This window comes from Phyllostomus discolor, chromosome 14 (genome assembly GCF_004126475.2).
Source record: "Phyllostomus discolor isolate MPI-MPIP mPhyDis1 chromosome 14, mPhyDis1.pri.v3, whole genome shotgun sequence".
NCBI lineage: Eukaryota > Metazoa > Chordata > Mammalia > Chiroptera > Phyllostomidae > Phyllostomus > Phyllostomus discolor.
Genome location: NC_040916.2, coordinates 12,393,362 through 12,413,181, shown reverse-complemented (window position 1 = coordinate 12,413,181; position 19,820 = coordinate 12,393,362). Strand labels below are relative to the sequence as shown.

Below are 19,820 nucleotides of genomic sequence, written 5' to 3'. Positions count from 1 at the left end.
GCTGACTGAGAAGTTTAGCCAGAGAGAAACTCCATACGGGGTATCTACTTTCAGCGGAGGCGTATGCAAGGCATTTGGCATACACTCTGTTCCTACAGAAGACACAGCCGTAAATCTTTCATTTGCCATGTAACGTGATCAGAATTGTCTAGGTTTGGGGGAAGGCTGCAAAACAAAGAAAATAAAATTCTCCTCGGAGAAAGATCCCTAAAGGTCACTGGCAGGAATGAACTGAAATGTCAACTGATGAAACAACCCCAAAGGAGTGGAACTCAAAGAGAGTGAAGGGTGAGTCTCGAGTAACCTCTCCGAGTGTCTCACCCTTGGGGGCCCTTGCCCCTCGGGCCTGGGGTAGGGCCCAGCTGTTCCCATGTGATCGATCTGTGTGGGGATCTTTAGAAAGCTCCCCCACGAGATTCTAATGTGCTTCCAGAGTGCCTAGGCCCACAGTCATCCATTGGGCTGAAGTGCTTTTCGAGGGCAGAATTTGTTGACATGTTGAAGCATCCTTCCCTGCAATGCAGATTTTTTTGTTTCTACAATGTAACCTGTCTTAGCAATGAATGGCACACACCGGGTGGAGTATTGGGTGGTTTGGCTCCCTTGATGACGGCTGCTCAGGAGAATAAGGTGGCAGACACTGTGTTTTTGAACCACGGCAAGACAGTATTCTAGAAGCCAGAAAGGAGTTTGGAAAAGACAGCCTCGGCTTTCTGTCCACCTCCCTCTGCCACCCACTTCACAATTTAGGCCGAATCCCACCTTTTTGCCTCTGGCGTCAGCTACCTGGTTACCTGTGAACGTGCTTAGATCCCCAGGAGCCAGGCTACCCCCTGAGTGCAGAAGGAGAAAAAGCAACCAGTTACTGAGAGTGGACAGCAAATCCCTTCCCCTTCTTCGGGTGCTCCATGCTCCAGGTGAGCTTGGGAAAATTGCTAATCCTTTCTAAACCTGTTTTCTCCACTGTAAAGACAGAGCCCCTGCCTCACAGGTTTGTTATGAAAATTAGATGAGAAAATACAAGTTGACATTGACCGGGACTATACTTTTAATGAGCCTTCCCTTTTTTTCTTTTTTTAAAGTGAAGTCAACCACGAAAATATCTTCAGTGTGCCCTCACTCAGACTCATATTTAGAGGATTTATGTTTCTCAAGCCTTTGTTTTATGGGCAAACATTTACCCTGCTGCGAACGGAAGGGCTCTTTGAACTTAAGAAATGGCTCCACCATTCACAAAGGGAAGAAAGAAATGCTACGGGAAAAATGCAAGGATTTGATTATTAGTGACGGGAACAGAACTATGAAGACACGCGCCTGTCATTTCTTACGGGAGGAGACACACGCAGTGATTAATTTTCTTGCTTTTAAAATTCGGAAGCCACGAAGATCAACAAGTTAGAGATGTAATTAACAACTCCTGCTAGTTAATGCGTCGCCGGGGGTGCTGTTGGGCTAGATAAAAAGGGTTTGATCCTGTGAGCTCCCTGCTTTCTCTGCTACTGAAGCGAGCGCTTGGTGGGTTTCACCATGAAAGAAAATGATTCCGGCACGGAGGGGGTTTGCAATAACAATTACTTTTAACTAACGCCGACAGAAGAAGTGGCAAGTGTGTGCCGCCTAACAGAGACAGCCCCGGCCAGGCGGAAAAGAGAAAAGGAAAAAAGTCCAGCGGCGCAATATCACTTCGCCGTGGGTTGAAACAAGACAATCAGACACAAAGTTAGCCTCCCACCCAGAGAGAGTGGTTACACCAGCAAATTTTTATTTGAGGGAAATAAAAATTGGAGGAATTGTCATGGAACCCTATTATAACCCTAGTCAGGGGACAAGGATAATACGAAGGCTCTGGGTTTTTGTGTAACAGTGAAAGATGCTCCATATCACTTTAATCCACAATGTAGCAGTGAACCGGGACCCATGGGCAGGGGGGAACTTCTTCCCAGAGCCTGGCTGCACCCTCCCCTTCGCACCTGCCTTTGTTCTCAGGCTTGTTAAACGTTGGAGCCCTGGGGCCTCCAGGGGAGGCAGGAAATATTTAGGGCAGCCAGGGAGCAAATAATAGGTTTCTCCAACTATCGGAACAGAAGCTAGATTTACAAGGAGAAAGCTGGCCTTGGTGGTCCCGGCAATGAATGGTTGGCTTTGCCACAAAATGATAAAACCGGGGGTGGGGGCAGGGGTGCTGGAGGGATGTAGGTCAAAGGTACACATTTTTCGTTATAAATCCTGATGTTTTAACGTTCAGCATGGTGACTAGAGTGAATAATAAAGTATTGTGTATTTGACAGGTGCTGGGGGTGGATCTTAAGCATTCTCACCATACACACGGAAAAGTTAACTCTGCGTGGTGCTGTGTTAATTATCTGGATCTCAGTCATCATTCCACGGTGCATTTGTATACAAAACCACCACATTCTGCACTGTAAATGGGCACAGTGGTGTTTGTCAATTACTCCTCCACCCACATAAAAAATATTACATGTGTGACTCCACATCTCACTAGTTGAGTCAAGCTCAGAAAGGGGAAAAGAATGACGACCCTGATTTAGGATTTGTTTTAATGCAGGCTCTAGTCGACGCGGAATTCACCTTCGCCTTACAGAGAAAATGCACGGAGCCTACACGTAGAGGAGAAAAACGGAAGGCCTCCAGGGACCGCTGAATGACGCTCTCAGCCACCGGACGACACCTGCATCCACGCCTCGTCTTGTGGGACCCGTACAACCTGAACGTCTCAAGCCTGCCCGAAGATCGGGTGTGTGCTCTTTAAAGTTTAACATTTGCCTCTGGAAACACTTTCTTCCTTAACTTTTGTGCGAAATCAGAAGGACATTTCCTCGCTACTTTATTGTCTACTTCTCTGATGCCTACCGATTGGAAAGTCGAAAGGAGAGAAACAACGAATGCCTTTCTCCTGAACCCAGTTCTCTCGTACAGGAACATTGCTTCTAAAGGGGCCACGCATGGAGACGTTGTCACTTGTGCTTTGTGACGAATACCAATAACATTAGGTTCCCCCGGTGATTCAATAACAAGGAAAAGGACGAAACCAAAGTCACGTAAATTGAACTATTTAAAAACTTAAAATGCCCCTAATAGTACTCCTCACTTCAACACTCTGAACACAAAGTGGGAAAAAACTATGTAAAAATGCCTTTTAAAACCCAATGTGAAGTGTGAGTTCCAGAATACGGTCAGGCCTTCCGCAGCCAAACATGCGTATTAACTCTTTGCCCAAGGAACGGGCGATCTGTCCTGAATAACGGTCTCAGAATTCTTTGACAGATTTTTGGTCAGGCTGTTTTCATTAAAAAGTACTGATTTTACCAACTAATAACTTATAAACTGCCACGCACACAAAAAACCCCAAACGGTCCACAGAACTCTCTTCTCTCCTTCTGAAGCTTTAACAATGCATTGTCATCATTCACCAGTGTTTTACTCTTAAACTTAAATGGCCAGTCGAGACAAACAGTTCTGAGACTCTTCTTCCACCACTGATTAAGGTTGGGGTGTCAGGTGTTGGGGCTAATATCCATTTAGCCTTCTGAGCTTTCTGGGCCGACTCGGTGACTTTGCCAGCTCCAGCTGCCTTCTTGTCCGCTGCTTTGATGTCACCCACGGCAACTGTCTGCCTCCTGTCACGAACAGCAAGGCGACCCAGGAGGACAGTCAGGGGAGCTCTGAACACACACCGGCTTGCCAGGAACCACACTGACATGGTGGCACTGTGGGTTTTAGACCCTCGGGGTCATCTCCCAGCTTTTCCCCAGAACAACGACCAATCGTCTGCTTCGTCTCAGCCAATCTGCAGCAACATGAGCTGTGTGACAACCCGGCACGGGTGCGTGGCCAGCACTGACGTGGCCTGGATGGCTCGGGATAACCACCTGAGCTGTGAAGCCAGCTGCTTCCACTGGTGGGGCATTTTTGCTGTCCCAGCCACACTGCCATGACAAACATCTTCGAGAGACGTTCTTGACATTGAAGCCCATGCTGTCCACAGGAAGGGCTTCACTCAAAGCTGCATGGTGCATGCAACAGACTTGACTTCAGTTGTACTGTCATCTGGAGCGAAGGTGACCACCACGCCTGGTCTGAGAACACCTGTCTCTGCTCGGCCCACAGGGACAGTACGGATACCACCACTTCTACAGCCGGGAGGGGCAGACGCAGGGGCTTGCCAGTTGCACGTATTGGTGGCAGGATGCAGTCCAGAGCTTCAAGTAGCGTGGTCCCACTGGCATCGCCATCTTTCTGAGCGACTTTCCATCCCTTGAACCAAGGCACGTCAGCGCTCAGCTTCAGCACGTCGCCGCCACTCCAGCCCGGAACTGGCACAAATGCTACTGTGTCAGGGCTGTAGCCGCTTTTCTTACTGTAGGTGCTGACTTCATTAACAATTTCCTTGTATCTCGTCGGGCTGTAGGGTGGCTCAGTGGAATCCACAGCACCAACAATCAGCTGTTTCACACCCAGTGTGTCAGCCAGAAGAGCAGGCACGTGGGTCTACCCATTCCTGGTGATGCCTACTTCAAACTCACCAGCACCGGCAGCAACAATCAGGACAGCACAGTCATCCTGAGATGTGCCTGTCATCGTGTTTTTGCCTAAGTCTCTGTGTTCTGGGGCATCAATGATGGTCACATAATACTTGCTGGTCTCAAATGTCCACAGGGAGGTATCAATGGAGACACCACACTCATGTCCGGCTTCCAGCTTATCCGAGCCCCAGGCACATGTGCAGGAGCGCTCCCCCACCTCAGCAGCCTCCTCGAATTTTCCAATGGTTCTTTTGTTGATCCTACCACACTGGTAGACCAGATGGCCAGGGTGGGAGACTTGGCACAATCTAATCATCTGATGATAATGATGTTGATATGAGTCTTTGCTTTCCCACTTTGGCTTTGAGCTGGTGGGTTTCACGACACCTGTGTTCCGGTGGCCAACCCATTGTGAAAAAGCAGACATTTGTCTTTCAATCCCTAATGATTTCATTTGCATTTCTGAATACAGATCACTTTTTATACTTGCACACGAGGCAGGGAAGAAGTAGGTTAATCTACCTGAGTCAAGAAGTTTCTATCCCAAGAGTATCATTTTCTATGTGTGAAGTATTGTGTCAAGCTCGGGAGGAATGATATTTTTATCAAAATTAGGCTTTCTAAGGAAATAAGCCCTGCCTTCACGACAGTGATTAACATACATATCGGACAAGATGCCTCCGCTCCCAGATGACACTGAACTGAGAGAAGGAAGCTGCTCCCGGGACTGAGCTCGTTCAAGACACAGACAGAGGGCACGTCCAGGGAACGTTGTCCCAGTGACCTCTGGACCCCCAGGCTGGAGTGCAGTGCCTGGGGCAGCGGGGTGTTCGGTAAACCCAAATACAACAGTAAACTGCCACCGATGTGTGCAGATAGAACTTAGCAGCTGAGTAAAGTGAGGAGATGTGTGGGCTGAAACACTTAAGGGGAAGCTTCAGGATAGAGATGGAAGTTGAGTTGGGCGTCTCTTGAGGATGAACAGACTTGGGGTATCAGGCCTTCCCCGGGATGGGGCTGGGGAAGGGAATAATGGAGAGGAAAGCCGTGTAGGCTACGGGTGGACAAGAGGAATGAAGAATGGCAGAGCAGCTTTGTGGGACACTGCAAGGACCACCCGGGTTACATTCGGGGTCTAAGTAAACAGCAGGGAGGGGTCACGCTGGGTAGGACGGGGAGAGCACTGAACAGGGAGGACTTGAGCAATCAAGATTCCATCCTACAGAAAACAGGAATCAGTGAAAGGCTCCGCACGTATCCACGAGGATTCGATTCCAAGAATGAACAGAGTTGTCTATGCAGGTAGATGACGAGGCCTGTGCAGAGAGCCGCTGGTAAGATAAGTTACACAAATGAGACTATTCGTTTAATCAATATTTACTCAGGTCAGAGAGTGCCAGGCCGCGGGCTAAGTGCCCGGGCTACAAAGATGAGGTCAGAGCGGTTCCTGTACTCCAGGAGCAAGTGTGAGGAAGGCCGGGTGCACAAGGAGCTATGGGGGCAAAGGCGAAGGGAGTCGATCCAGCCTGCAGAAATCAGGATGGACTTCTCAGCACCCGAGAGCCATCTGGGCAAAGAGGGATAAAGCGGGGACTTGGCCAGATGCATGTGTGTGCACATGTGTGTGCGTGTGCAACTCGGGACTGCTGGAGCGAAACCAACTCTGCAGAGCACGTTGGACTGCAACATCACCGCCCAGTCCTGGGGGCCCCCGTCAGGCAGCCCCGCCCCCACAGTTCCGTCAGGGTCGCCTCTGGAGGTTCACAGGAAGAGAAGGGGGAGCTGGACTTCCTTCTCCCCCTCCTATACCGAGAAAAGATCTAGTAGCGAGGTGTCTTAGGAGGTCTGCACACGTGCCCGAATCAAAGAAAGAGTGCAGGAAACAAGCAGAATGTTTCTAAATCCCCACTACCTTGTGAACTTTAAAGTTTCTAAGGTGCAAAAACCCTAAAGGTCTTTAAAGGTGACATTTAGAAATATTTTCTCAGGTGTACGTGGAGAGCAAATTTCATTAACTCCTAAAAAATGTCTACCTCAAACTGTTGGTCTTTTACTACAATGCGGGGCGGTTGCAGGTTCAGGAGACCTAAATATTACCTGGTCAAAGTTCTCCCTTTCTTTGCCAGTCACGAACTGGAGTGCATGGTGAAACATTTTGGTTGATCAAATTTTCTTGATGGCATGCCTGGATCACCGGGTTTCAACAAAATAGAAGAAAATACTCAACCCCAAACCTTACCGCCTTCAACACACCATTTGCTGAAACCATACCAAGTTCAAGGCACTGCGGGCAAAATAAAGGCGAAGGAAACCTCCTCGGATATTAGCTCTGCAGTGTTCCGGATTTGTGTCCTTTCTTCACAGTTGTCCCCCAGGGATTCAGAACCCTGGGATTCAGAACCCTGCAAGTGCTCCGCCAAATAAACACTGGTTGCATACATTAAACACACACACACACACACACACACACACACACACAATCTCTACTCTCAGGAAGCTGACCATCGGCTCGTAAGTAAACGCCTTACTGTTGAGGTTTGGGGAACATCTGAGGCCACCGCTGTGAACAGCAGTCGGCACTCCGTCACCGAAACAAAGTGTGTGTGCCCGGCACTCCGAAAGGCCGAAACTCAGAACGTCAGGGTTTGGAGTAAGGAAAGTTTATTGGCCGAGAAGGTGCCAACCGAGAAGATGGGTGACATAAAGGAGCCTCAGATCCGTCTTGCTCGCTGGACTAGGTTTAGGGGCTCTAAGGGGTGGGGGACAGGTATACAGAAGTGCTGGCAGGGCAAGTTTTCATGGGAGACCTTGGAACTTGGCTATTGGTGGTAAAGGGGCATTTGCACCAGATTTTTCTGGCTTCTGAAAGCATTCCGATGCTCAAGTTCTGGTTATGTCCCAGTCCTTTGGTCCTGGGGGCAAGGGCTAGACTTTGGTACCAGCTGGGTACAGCTGGAGGTCAAAGTTCCCTCCTCTCATGCATGCTGTCACTGAATGACCTGTTGTATCTGAAAAGCGGTTAAGTGTCTCCTCAAACAGGATAGGACAGGAGTCCCCAACTTTTTTGGTGCCACAGACAGGTGTCGTGGAAGACAATTTTTCCATGGACCAGGGGTGGGGGGATGTTTTCCAGATGATTCAAATGCATCACATTCAAGCCCCCTGCCATTCAGCCAGGTTCCTAACCTGGAGAAGTTCAAGGCACTGCGGGCAAAATAAAGGCGAAGAAAACCTCCTCGGATATTCTGGGACCAGAACCGGCACTGTTCCGAGGCCCGGCGGTTGGGGACCCCTGGGACAGGATGGTTTTGAGCTGGTTCTACGGTTCCAACTCTAGCATGTATTTGTGTGACTGGTGGGAAGAGGTTCTGCACGTGCTACAGGGCACGTGTTTCCTACACAGACATCACCGTGGTGAGGGAAACCAACAGAATGTGAGCCCGGGGCCCTGAAGAGCACTTTCTGGTACCCACACAGACTGAAGGGAAAAAGCCCAAGTTCTTTTCACTTTGTCACAGATTGCAATACAGCTTCTCTCAAGAGCCAGCACATCAAATCCTTGAGATTTTTACTGGGCTAAGACGAAAAACTGCATCTCGTTGGTCAGCCAGATTTCCTCGCCACCTCCCTCCCCCTGGTGTGAAATTGGCTTCTTGGGTGAGTGGTCGGTCCTTCTTTCTTCTGGGCGGGCATTCTGAATCCTGTGGGCACTGACACCCCTGCACACCCTAGTGCCCATGTGGACACCCACCAGTGTCTCAGCCACTATGGAGCGCTTCGGCTTCTAGGGACTACAGATGTACCAAGGATAATGCATCCTCAGATCCACTCCTTCCTGTAAAAGCTAACCGAATCCATTTTAATAATATCCATCAATATTGCCACTTAATCACTTAAACCTTCCACTTCGTGTATAAGAAGAGTCACCAGATGTTATGCTAATAAATTGGCACACACTAAGGAGCTCCATACTATTTTTAAATTTCTGATTGAAGAAGAATCTGAGAGACGTGGCTGGATTCTCAGCAAATGCATGAACTAGAAAGATAAGCTGTTTTCTGAGCTCTCAAGACTTTTGGCATTATTTCCCTGCTAAATTGCATATTTCTGTCCTTCAGAGAAGACTTGAAGAGGCCGGATTCCCTTCTATCCTATTGTGTTGGAGGGAACACCTATGCCATTGAAAAGGGCTGCTGAGGGTGGGAGGAGCAGAGTCCGCAGAAGTTACACAAAGTGAGGTGAGTGGCTTTGTGGCTGGTCAGCGCACAAGTGCTAATGAGGCCAAGGTCATGGGTTCGACCCCTGAAAAGGCAGTTATTTCAGTCAGTTCCTTGCTGGGGGACTGCACCCTAAACTACCACAGATCTGCTAGAGGTCCAAAGATGAGAGGCTGGTTGACAGTGTGGGTTGGAGAGGTGATGGTGAGGTACAGAGACTGACAATGCAAGGCCCTTGAGAGGGGAGAGGGGCCTCTGGTCCTGGAATAGGCCACTCTCCAGGGTTAAGGGGTCAGGGGCAGAGTGGCTTCCTTTCTAGGAGCTACTAAAGAGCTGCCGGGCTGACCAGAAGAAGGCTCTAAGTTTGAATCTGGTCAAGTACAACCAAGGTACCCTGGTCCAGGTCTGCCCAGTTCCCTGGAGATGACTGGGCCATACACTCCCGTTTGGAGACATGCAGGCGAGCCCAGCGCGGGGCTGTCTGTGAGAGGGGCAGGAGATGGCAATAAGGGATCAGCAACAGGAGAAAGTCTCTCCAATCAAACTGGCCTTGCACAGACCAGGTGAGAGCATGCCCTGAACTGAAAAATATGACCACCTCCCTCACTCTGCACCTGAGGTCCACAAAAAAGGTGTGTGTGTGTGTGTGTGTGTGTGTGTGTATGCATATGTGCGCTCACGTGGTAGGGGGAGTGACTTCAGTTATTGACTCCAGGAATATAAATAGTTATCATTACTGACTGCCTTCTTGGGAAGCAGAAATCAAGTGGCATGAAATTGTGATGATTTCATATTGTCTTCATATTGACAAGGAAAAGAAATGAGAGATTAACCTAAGGCAAAACAGGTAAGCCTACAACACCGAAGCAAATAGAAACTGTCTCCGCGATTCTCTGTTTGAAGTTCTAAAACAGACAACTTTGCTGCCCCGGGTCCTCCCCAGTTCTGAGCTCTCCCGAAACCCAGTCGCTGCTAAACTACAGCACTGAACCCCAGACCTTCCCAAAGACATTTAAGACATTTCTTAGCATTTTTAAAGAACCTCCCGGGAGATAGTGTGCAATCTGCTTTTCCGGCAGAAACACCAGCCGGGGAGCTCCTATAACAGCTGCATCATAAACTCTATTTCCCAACCTCGCTGATGAACTCTGCACAGAGCAAGCTTCTGGAGAACGGCTGTGTTTAAGAAAAGGAAGGTTCCCCTTCTGATGCTGCCCCCGCAGAGCACAGAAGCAAACTCAGCATGTGGGTCTGAAAACTAAGACGACAGACACAAAAGGACCACGGCCTGGTGTTCTTGTTGTGTTTTATTACATAATAATCAGCACATGCAAAAGAATCTATGTAGCTCTTAGGCACATTCCAAAGCACTGTAATCCAAATATCTCTGAACCCAAAACAGCATCAGATACAAGATGTCTTGAAGGTCCAAGACCGCTGAATCAATTGATTTGTTAAACTTCTAAAAATAATGCGCTCGTTTGTTGAATCACCTATTGAGGGAGCGGGGAGCAAAAGAAAGGAAGTGGTAACCACTGCATTTCATTCAAGGAGAAACCGGAGGCGGATGAAATCCTGGTGGCCCGGTGTGAAATGCACAGGAGATTCAGGCCAAAGCGGGCGGAGGGAGGCAGCTCGTGCTCAGAGTGAGGAGACAGGGCTTCATCCACTGGTGCTCTTAGAAGGAGCATTGGAAGGCTCCTGAGAAGGCGCGTGACAATACGTGACAAAAGACAAGTGAGATTCAAGGACACAGCTTCACCTGCCCAACACTCAGTTTCTTCCTGCATAAAACGAGATGAGGCCCCCTCCCTCCCAGCCATCCTTGAGAGAATCGCAATAAGAATGGGTCTGGAAATACTTTACGGAGCTGCAAAGAGCAATGTGATTTAAAGGAATGTCATTGTATATGGATCCTCAGATTTTTTTTGATTGTGAGGATTCTGTGCAATTGCTTTGGGGAGGGAAAGGTGTTAGATGGTGGTTTTAACTCACCAGGGTTTGAATTTCACTTCAAGATACCCCGCTGTTGCTCTGTCCCTTTCATCTCAACTCGTTTCCAAACGGGCAGCTTGGCCACTGAGCCCCCCTATACGCTGTAACAGAAACGATGTTCCCTGCATGTGAAAGCTACGCGTGTAACAGCGCTGGGCACTCTGAAGTCTCAGAGGAGACAGCAGAGAGGAGCCTTGGTACCTCTGCTGTGGAGAAAATTCTGTTTTCCTCCACGTATCTTTTCAAATATTTGTCTAATGTCATAGTAAAAGAGTACTAAAGTACCTAAGCCCTTTGAAGCTAGAAAAGGCTCTTTAAAAAAAAAAGTTTTACCTGTATAGGTTTATTATATCATTCCTATTAGGTTTTGAAAAATACTGAAAACCGACCCCAGACACCCATCATTTTTCTGGGGGGACCCAAGGAGGAGAGCTTTTAGCTCTGGGCCAGTGGACCACCTGGACGGAGACTCCGCTGGCCAGCCATTCCCGGTATTTCCTCCCCAGTACCCCCACCCCAGTCCCAGCACCCTAACAGAGTCCCTGGCATTGCCATGTGTTATCACACTAGTTAACATTTAGCAGCAGAGAGCATCCAACCAGTACAAGCCAGACACCGGGCCAACTGTGACAGCTTCCTACGGGTGAGGGCTGTGCTGGGCGCTCGACTTCCACAGTCTGAGGACCAGCTCAGTGGGTGGGTGTTAACGTGCAGGTCGTACAGATGGAGGAACCTGGGAGTTCACAGAGGTTAACTAGGTTGCTAGGAGCCAAACCAAGCTGCCAGGAAGGGACGAAGCCAGGATTCAAACCGAAGGCCCTTCTTCGCAGTCTCGAAATGAAAGGAAAACTTGAAATAGCGACATGTTGAAAGTGACAACACAATATCTCACCTGACACACAGATGGCTGGATTGTGCATGCATTAATGGTAAATTTTAGAAGAAATCTGATGTCTGTATTTTTTGGTCTGATTTTTTAATCGTGCTATGTTTATAGAAACACATGTAAGAAGAAGCGGGGATTTCTCTGTGAGAGCCAGTGTCCAGTTTTCATTCAGAAAGCAAGATCATCTGAGAACATGGGAAGCCATTTCTCCCCTTTGAGACTCTCCCACTCTCAGAAAATGTTCCCAGAACAAGCAGAACCACAGCAGCCCCTGGGGTCCAGGCCCCTCCTGATGGGCGGAGCAGCTGAGATGGCTCTGGCAGTTTGGTCAATCAGTGAGGAAGAGGAGATGGATACTGCCACCAGATCAATCTGGGGGACCTTACGTCTTTATAACTGCTGAAATAAGACATCTCCGTCAGAATGTGTTAGCCATGCAAACATTTTAAGCTAAAAGCACCACTCTGAGTGAGCTGGCCATAATATACACTCCTTGAAACTGGGCTCCAACAACTCTATTTCAAGGAAGCTAAGTGGGCCTTCCTACTTTCCCTCCATACTCTGAACAAACCGACAAACCAGACAATATTCTTGCCCTGGCTGGTGTGGCTCAGTGGACTGGGCACCAGCCTGCGAACCAACGGGCCACTGGTTCGATTCCCAGTCAGGACACATGCCTGGGTTGTGGGCCACCGGGTCCCCAGTAGGGGGCATGTGCAAGGCAACCACACATTGATGTTTCTCCCCGTCTCTTTCTCCCTCCCTTCCTCTCTCTAAAAATAAATAAATAAGCTCTATCAATGACAACAAAAAGACAATATTCTTGCCCTGAAGTGCCCCATGAGCCAAAGAATAAAAGATCAAGAGGGGAGCAGCCACCCACCTGAGGAGCTGCTCACAGAATGAATATTCAGATGGAACACTCCATTACAGTGAATTTTTCCTTCTGAGACAGACAATGCCAAGTGTTAAAGTGCATCAAATACTAAGTTTGAACCATGACGTAAACCAACCTGCACAAAAAGTTGGCCTAAGGCCAAGAACACGTGTTTGCGCCTGAGTGCGTCCGTACATAAAATGTGTCTGAGAGGTCAGATGAGGAGAGCTGCCGATCCGGAGACACATTTTTAGAAGCTGCCTTCCAGCTGCTGAGGCAAGGCACACATCTTTGCAAGTGTCACCTACCGAGTCTGAGGAAATGTGATACAAATTTAAAATTGTCTGAATCATCCTGACAGTAACAACTCCATTGCATGGTGACCTGCGAAACTTCCCTTTTTTTTTTTCAGCCATAAAACATCATTATTCCTGAAAAAATCACTTATTTTCCTTCAAAACAAGTTAAACCCTCATACAATTAATACGACAGGGGATATCGCTAGTGGCTCATTTACCGAAGCGATATGGTTGACGTTAAACTTCTGGCACAAGAAAGGACAAGGAGTAGTTTTCGGGGGAGAGAGGGAGGGGTGGATCTTGCCCTGTATGCTTCCATGTTTGAGAACTCGGCTCCTACCCCTGGGAGGCACCGTGAAGACGTAACACACGCTCCTCTAGGACAGGCGCACAGACTGGCTTGTCCTCAGTCGCATACGAACAGTTGACAGGGGAAACGGCGTTAAATCTACGAGAAGGGTCTAATCACTCACTCTAAACTAACCAGACTTAACGGAACTCATGGAGTGGATTACCAAGGTATTCCTAGTGTCGTCGGTGTCACGGTATCATGATTTCTTGAGTGTTATTTTAGCTGACTTCAAATGAGAGGACGTGACCTGTGGGTGTTGACAGTTCCCCTAAGTCAACAGAGCAGGTGGGGGAGGTGCCTAGAACCACCCTAATGCGTGTGGCAGCCCTGGTGACACCGACAGGCATCATTCTGAAAATGGGGGTGGGGGAAGCAAGCTTTGTCACATATGCAAAGTTGCCATTGAATGTACACGACTGTTCTAAAGGTTGGGGGTGTGTGGAGTAGATACAGTTAGGAGACTCACAAATAAAGAAAAGCAGCTCTCAGCTCAGCTTCTCCCTTCTGAACCCAGACGGATTTGATCTTTAATTCATTTGAGGAGTGGACTGGTAACTGCTAGCTGAGTACCTACTATGTGCCTGGCACTCCGGTCTTCACTTACACCGAGGACCACCAGGATCCCTGATGAAGGCAAGGGGGGCTCCTCCTGTGGTGGATGACCATGCTTTGCTCCTGCCACTCCAGACGCCCACCCTGCATCAGACTCTGAGCCACAGCAAGGCTCAGAAGATCAAGGGGACCAGTCACAGCAGCCTTTTTAACTTTGGGAAAACCCAGTGCTCACTTCACTCAAACGTCGCAAAGTGGTACCATGACCCTTTAGCTCTTGGCTCACCAATTCAAAGAGACACATCACATACAGCCCTTAAGCTGCCCACGGCATGATTCTGCGTCTAGTTCTTTCCAGGTTCCCCCAAGCGGAAGACAGCTCTGGTAGGGAGTCTGGCCAAGATTATTATAGTGTTTAGCTTTTGTCCCTTCTTTTACTATGTCTTAATGTGGAATAAGGTGCGCAGGTCTCAGAGATTGAGTACTTCAGTAAATGTTGGACTTGAGACCTGAACTCGAAGGGGACCCGCAGTAACTCAGGTTCGCTTAATCTCTCCCAAGAATCACCATTTCAAAGATGAAGAGCCCTCGCTGGTGCAGCTCAGTGGATTGAGTGCTGGTGTGCGCAATGAAAGGTCGCCTGTTCGATTCCCAGTCAGGGCACACGCCTGGGTTGCAGCAGCCAGGCCGCCAGTTGGGAGCACACGAGAGGTAACTGGTAGATGTGTCTCCCTCTCACACATTGATGTTTCTCTACCTCCTTTCCCCATTCCTTAAAAGTAAATAAATAAAATCTTTAAAAAAAAAGATGAAGAAACTGAGGTTCAAAGAAAGGACAGCAGGGCCCATTTCTCAGAGAGCAGTGGAAGGCCAGGCACAGACTCGACTCCTAGCCACTTCCTGTCTCGCTAATTTTCCTGAGCACCAACCAGGGCGGGGATGGGCAGGACTGAAGAGAACAGATTTCATCCCCTTAAGCACAGGTGTGACAATCTGCACACAGCCGCACTTCCTCTGTGGGCAGTAGTTCCCTTGCCTGTAAAACGGTGAGAGAAGGTGTTGTATGGGTGATTTCTAAGGTGCCCTTCTGGCCTGAGACTGGCTTGAGGATATAACGATGAGCGGGTGTATGTGAATATGTGTGCATATGACATGCTACAATTAAATGCCATTTTCAACCACACGTTTTGCCTAATCCCCCCAGCGACAGTGTCTTCTTCCCAGTCCCAAACCAGGGCTACATGTGTCCCCCATCAGTGCAGTCCCTCGGAATCCCAGGGGCGCGATCAGTGCCCCTCTAGCTTCTCCCCAAAGACCAAGTGCAGAGATTGAGAAGGAAGAGGGACCGTGTACTTGACATGAGATAGTGTCATTAAGTTCCGTGGAGGAAATGGCAAGTCTGTGGCAGGGCCGGGCTGTGGGGAACAGAACACACGGCAAGAAGCACAAGTTAAAGATGACAGACTATGGCTGCCCGGACCTGGGGCCCCGCTGGCAGTGCACCTAGAGGGCAGCGCATGACCATACGTGGAACAAGGCTGGCTCCGAGCCCACGTTGGAGGGCAGTGCCCTGCCCTCCCAGCTTGGCACATCCCGCGTAAGCAACTCTGAAAACGTGCGGTAAAGGGCGTGCGGCGCCAACGTGGCCCCGGCTTCCTACTGCACGTGGCGTGGCCCAGAGTGGGATTAAAACGACTTTGCCCGCCCGCAGCACCCGCCGCTGGGGCCACCGCCGAAGTGGCCGGCGCTAGGACCCCGCGCGCCGCGCGCACTTCCTGCCGCCGCGGTCCCGGCCGCCGCGCGGCGCCCCCCGCTCCCGCCCGCCCCCCGCCTACCTGGCGAGGCAGTGCTCGCAGTGGTTGCCCCGCTCGTTGACCGTGAGCACGAAGGCGTAGGCCGGGCAGGAGAAGAGCAGGTCGCCCACCTGGAAGGGCCGCAGGGCCCGCAGCCCCCGGCCCTTGCCCGGGCTGGAGAAGCGCTCCAGGCCGCCGTCCCCCTCAGCCCTCATGGTGGCGGCGGCGGGGCGGCCGGGCTGTCAGGAGGGGTGCCCGGCGCCGGCTGAGCTCGGGCTGCGGCTCCCCGCGAGCTGTTATTGGAGCAGCGTCACCCGGAGCTGCGGGGGGCGGGGTGGGAAGCCGCCCGGCAGACGCGGCGGTGGCCACCGCTCCCCGGAAGGGACGGCGGCCCCGCCCGGTCCTCACGCGCTCCCGTGGGGAGGAGGACGGGCCCCGCGGCCCCGCCCCGAGCGTGGGACCCTCGGCCGGCGCCCCACGATCGATCGGGGCGGTTTCGGTTTCCGGTGTGGCCGTGACAAAGAGCTGCAGCCCTGGCGGCTCCTGGAAGGAGGGCGCGAGACGTCTGCGCCTCCGCGGCGTCTCCGCGGAGAGAGCCGGAGGCTGTCCCCTCGTGGGCGGGATGCGGTCGCCTACGGGGACGAGCATCCAAGGCCACCCCTGGACCTTCGGCTAGTCCCAGGGAGAGGATGACCCGCCCTTGCTAACTTGAAGGGAGCAAAGCTGTTTCTCAGCCTCACACGGTTAGACCCTAGAAGGAGTGAGTCATCGGGGAAGACGGAAGAGAAATTACAGTAGGAAAGTTTGATGTGCTGAGGTTTGTGAGGCTTTAAGTCTCCCAGGGAGTCTCGGGGAGTGTTGGGTGTGCACTTAGTCTTCCCTGTGCCCCCCCCCCCAAGGGGGCAGGTAAATGCGTGCACCGAGGCGGAAGTGCCCTGGGCCGCAGAGCTCACGGAGACTGCGGGCACAGTGATGCGGAGGAAGTGGGCGATAACCTCGCCTTCCAGGAATTAGGCTCCTGTTAGGGGCAACGCCGCGGCGTGGCCAGCGCCCTAAGCGATGGCTTTAACCAATCAGGTTACGAGCCGCCCAGAGGACTTGAAACACCTAAGGCACATAGGACAGTGGTTAGCGTTAGTCCTGCGCACACGCAGCTACTGGCCTCACTCACATGAGAAAGAAGGATGTGACCTGCGTGCGGGTGGGCTTATGTAAAGGCCGGAACGGATGTGCTTACAGTGGAGGCTAAAAGTGTGAAGAGAGAATGAGAATTTTGCAGAAAACGCTAATCCTTAAAACTCAAGTTTGTTCCCAAACTGTGATACCCATGTAAGTGCAAGGCTAGTTCAGCAAAAGGAAAGATAAATGTGATTTGGAATCTGTCATGAGATCAGTAGCATTTCTGACGCTTCAATGAAATTCCCTAAATGAATAAGCCTCTAGCCTTCCTGCAAAGAAATACATCAGGAATACTATCTCAATCATGCATTTGAAGAAACATTCACTGAGAGCATCCATGATGTGCCCGACACTGGGGTAGAAGGGCGGACATAGATCTGGGTCTTTGCAATCAATACATTTACAAGCCAATAACAATTACCGTGAGTTATTGAGCATTATTGGCCAGGCATTATCCTAAATGCATTAATCACAGTATCTCATTTGATCCACAATTACAACAGCCCAATGAGTTAGGTGTAATGTCTCCCCGTTCCAATATTAGGCAACTAACACTCAGAATAATTTCCAAGTCCACACAGTAAGTTTTGGATGTGGGTTTCAACCTCAGGTCTGTCTGCAATTGAGGCCCACGCTGTTAACCCAAGTATCTCTGTGCAAAGAAATACAGCTCATTTAGTGTTATAGAAATGGCTTGGACAAAGTGTTCTGTAGGAACACAGGCAGTAAGTAAGTGACAAATTCAGCCAGAAAAGTGGGGGTTTGGTTGAGGCAGGTGCCACCTTCAAATGATGTTTGAGCTGAGCCTAAAGGATGCATGGGACTTGGCAAGTACAGGAGTGGAGAACAGTTTTCCAGGCCAAGAGAACTACTGCAAAGACAGGGGACTTGAAAGAACAGTGTGCAGTTGGGCCCCCTGAACGGTTCTGAGTGGAGTGTAAGTTCTCAAGGAGAGGGCTGGCAGTGATGCAGAAACGGGAAGGGCAGCTTTGCAAGAGGAGAGTTTTGTCCCAGGCATGGTGTGGGGGTCTCTGGAAGTGTTCAAGCAGAGGGGTGCCATCACCAGGCCAGCGTCGCAGGCCCAGTTCTACTGGCAGCTTTGCAGGCAGACTAGGAGGGGAGGGGGCTGAACACAAAACCACCAACCAGTTAAGGGACCCTTGGCAGTATTTTAAATGGCAGGCGAAGGAAGCCAGAAGGAGACAGCGGCATTAGGGAAAGAAGCAAAGATATGTAAGGGTAATTCCAGTTTCTTCCTTGGCGTAAGATTTCTTCACGTGGGGAGATACATGGCAAGCAGATAACAGATAGTGTTGGCTTTCTAGCTGTAGTCTAATCAATCTTACAGGCTGAAGACAGGAATCATAAATATCCTAGAATTTGGGGACTGGAAGAGGCATTTTTTTTTTATCAAGGAAAGTAAGGCCTGTGAAGTTAAGTAACTTGCCTAGTAATCCAGCGACAGGTAGAGCTAGCAGGAGATACTACTGCATATTCATTGAACATTTAAATATTCACCACGTGCTTACTGTGTTCCAGCAACAGTGATGTGGGCTGGTAATATAGTGGTACCAAAAGCTGACTTACCCCTGCCCTCACAGAGCTTTGTATGTTCTGGTGGAGGAAGCAGGCTTCAATCACATGATCACACAAATGCAATGAAAACTGCCAGTGGTGTCAAGTGCTTAGGTGAATCTAACCTAGTCTGGGGAAGCTTTCCAGAGAGAGCAATACCCAAACTAAATACAAAGGATGAATAGAATTTAATCAAGAAGAGGAGTGACAAGCATTCTACACAGAGGGAACAGGATGTACAAAGTTCCATGGGTAGGAAGAAGTATGACCTGTATGAAAGACCACAACTCGAGCAGCACTGGAGGGAGGGCGCTGCTCCAGGTGATTTTAGGAGGTGAGTGGCTTTGTCGGACAGGCTACAGGAGTCCAGCCAGCCTCTGGCAGGTGCCAGGCTACGATGTCAGCTGAGCTTCAGGCCAGCCCCACTACCTGAACTGATTCTAACAATTGTGTTTTATTACAGATGGATTCATATGTTAATGAGAGAAATTCCTCAAACCCTAGAAGTTTCAGAATACATGCGTACATTGGCAAACCTTGGGTGAATTTGGGGGCTCTGTAGTTGTTTAACTCTGATTGCTGGGGGCTCTAACCAGCACAAAGGTGATAAGATCACATAGAAGTAAGCAGTTATAAACAGCAAACAGTTTACCATTTGAATGATTAATTGTGCAAAGTAATCTACTTGTTTATTTTTTGTATTGCAAGTATGTATTTTTTTTCCTCTTTCACTGAGAAAGGTTTCCAATAGCTGAAAAAAACAGTAGCATAGCTACCGGGTTGTCTTTCCAGGTAAGTGGTGGCTGGAGCAACTTCCTCTGGTAATGAAGGGGACTGTGACTTAAGAACACTGGAAAAGAAACAAGACTCCTCTCAGAGAAATGCCTGTGTTGACTACCAAGTGACTCAAGATGGGAAAATAGTTAAGCAACAGCCATGAATTTAGGAATTTAAGGCACGAAGGAAACTGTTTAAAATACATGGTCAAGGAATGGCAACAAACCAGCTCGGGCAAACCGATGACAGCACTCTTATTGCAGTTCACGCTTGTCACTTCACCACTCGGCATTCGCACATTCCGTGAAAGTCACCCTGCAGCTGCCAGCGCTCCTCCACCTTTTCCACCGCCTCTGCCCCACATTTGGAAAGAACAGAGTTCTCGGTCACATCGCCTCACTCTAGCTCAGAGGAGGCGGCACAAAGATGAAGGTCCCCTTGGCTCAATATCTCTGACCTAGAAATCGATCCAAGTGATAAGTGAAACTTCCTTCCTACCACAAATTAGCACGCAAAGAGATAGCTCTGGCCCAGGGCAATCAAGCCTTAGCAAAGACGGAACGCAGATGCATGTGGGCAATGGTGGAGCTGTACCCCGTGCTGGTGTACCTCTGCATGAATTTCAGGTTTCGATTAGTCGTTATGTGCTTACACGGAGGTAGGCAGACCCTTGCCATTCAAAGGTGAAAAGACCAACCTACATGCAAAGAGCTATGCAGTAGCTGAAAAGTGTCACCCAGAGACACCCAGCGCTAACCCCTAGGACCTGTAAAT

The 19,820-nt window shown here is 49.7% G+C and overlaps 1 protein-coding gene across 1 annotated transcript in view; it reads right to left on the bottom strand.

Moving 5' to 3' along the window:
• SMYD2 (SET and MYND domain containing 2) overlaps positions 1 to 16,293 on the bottom strand; it is a 50,276-nt gene extending 33,983 nt beyond the window's left edge. Inside the window, exon 1 of the mRNA XM_028531067.2 lies at positions 15,558 to 16,293. Within this exon, the coding sequence (XP_028386868.1) occupies positions 15,558 to 15,730 (173 nt within the window). The 5' untranslated portion in view covers positions 15,731 to 16,293. The remainder of the gene's footprint in view (positions 1 to 15,557) is intronic.
• Positions 16,294 to 19,820: the final 3,527 nt, after the last annotated feature.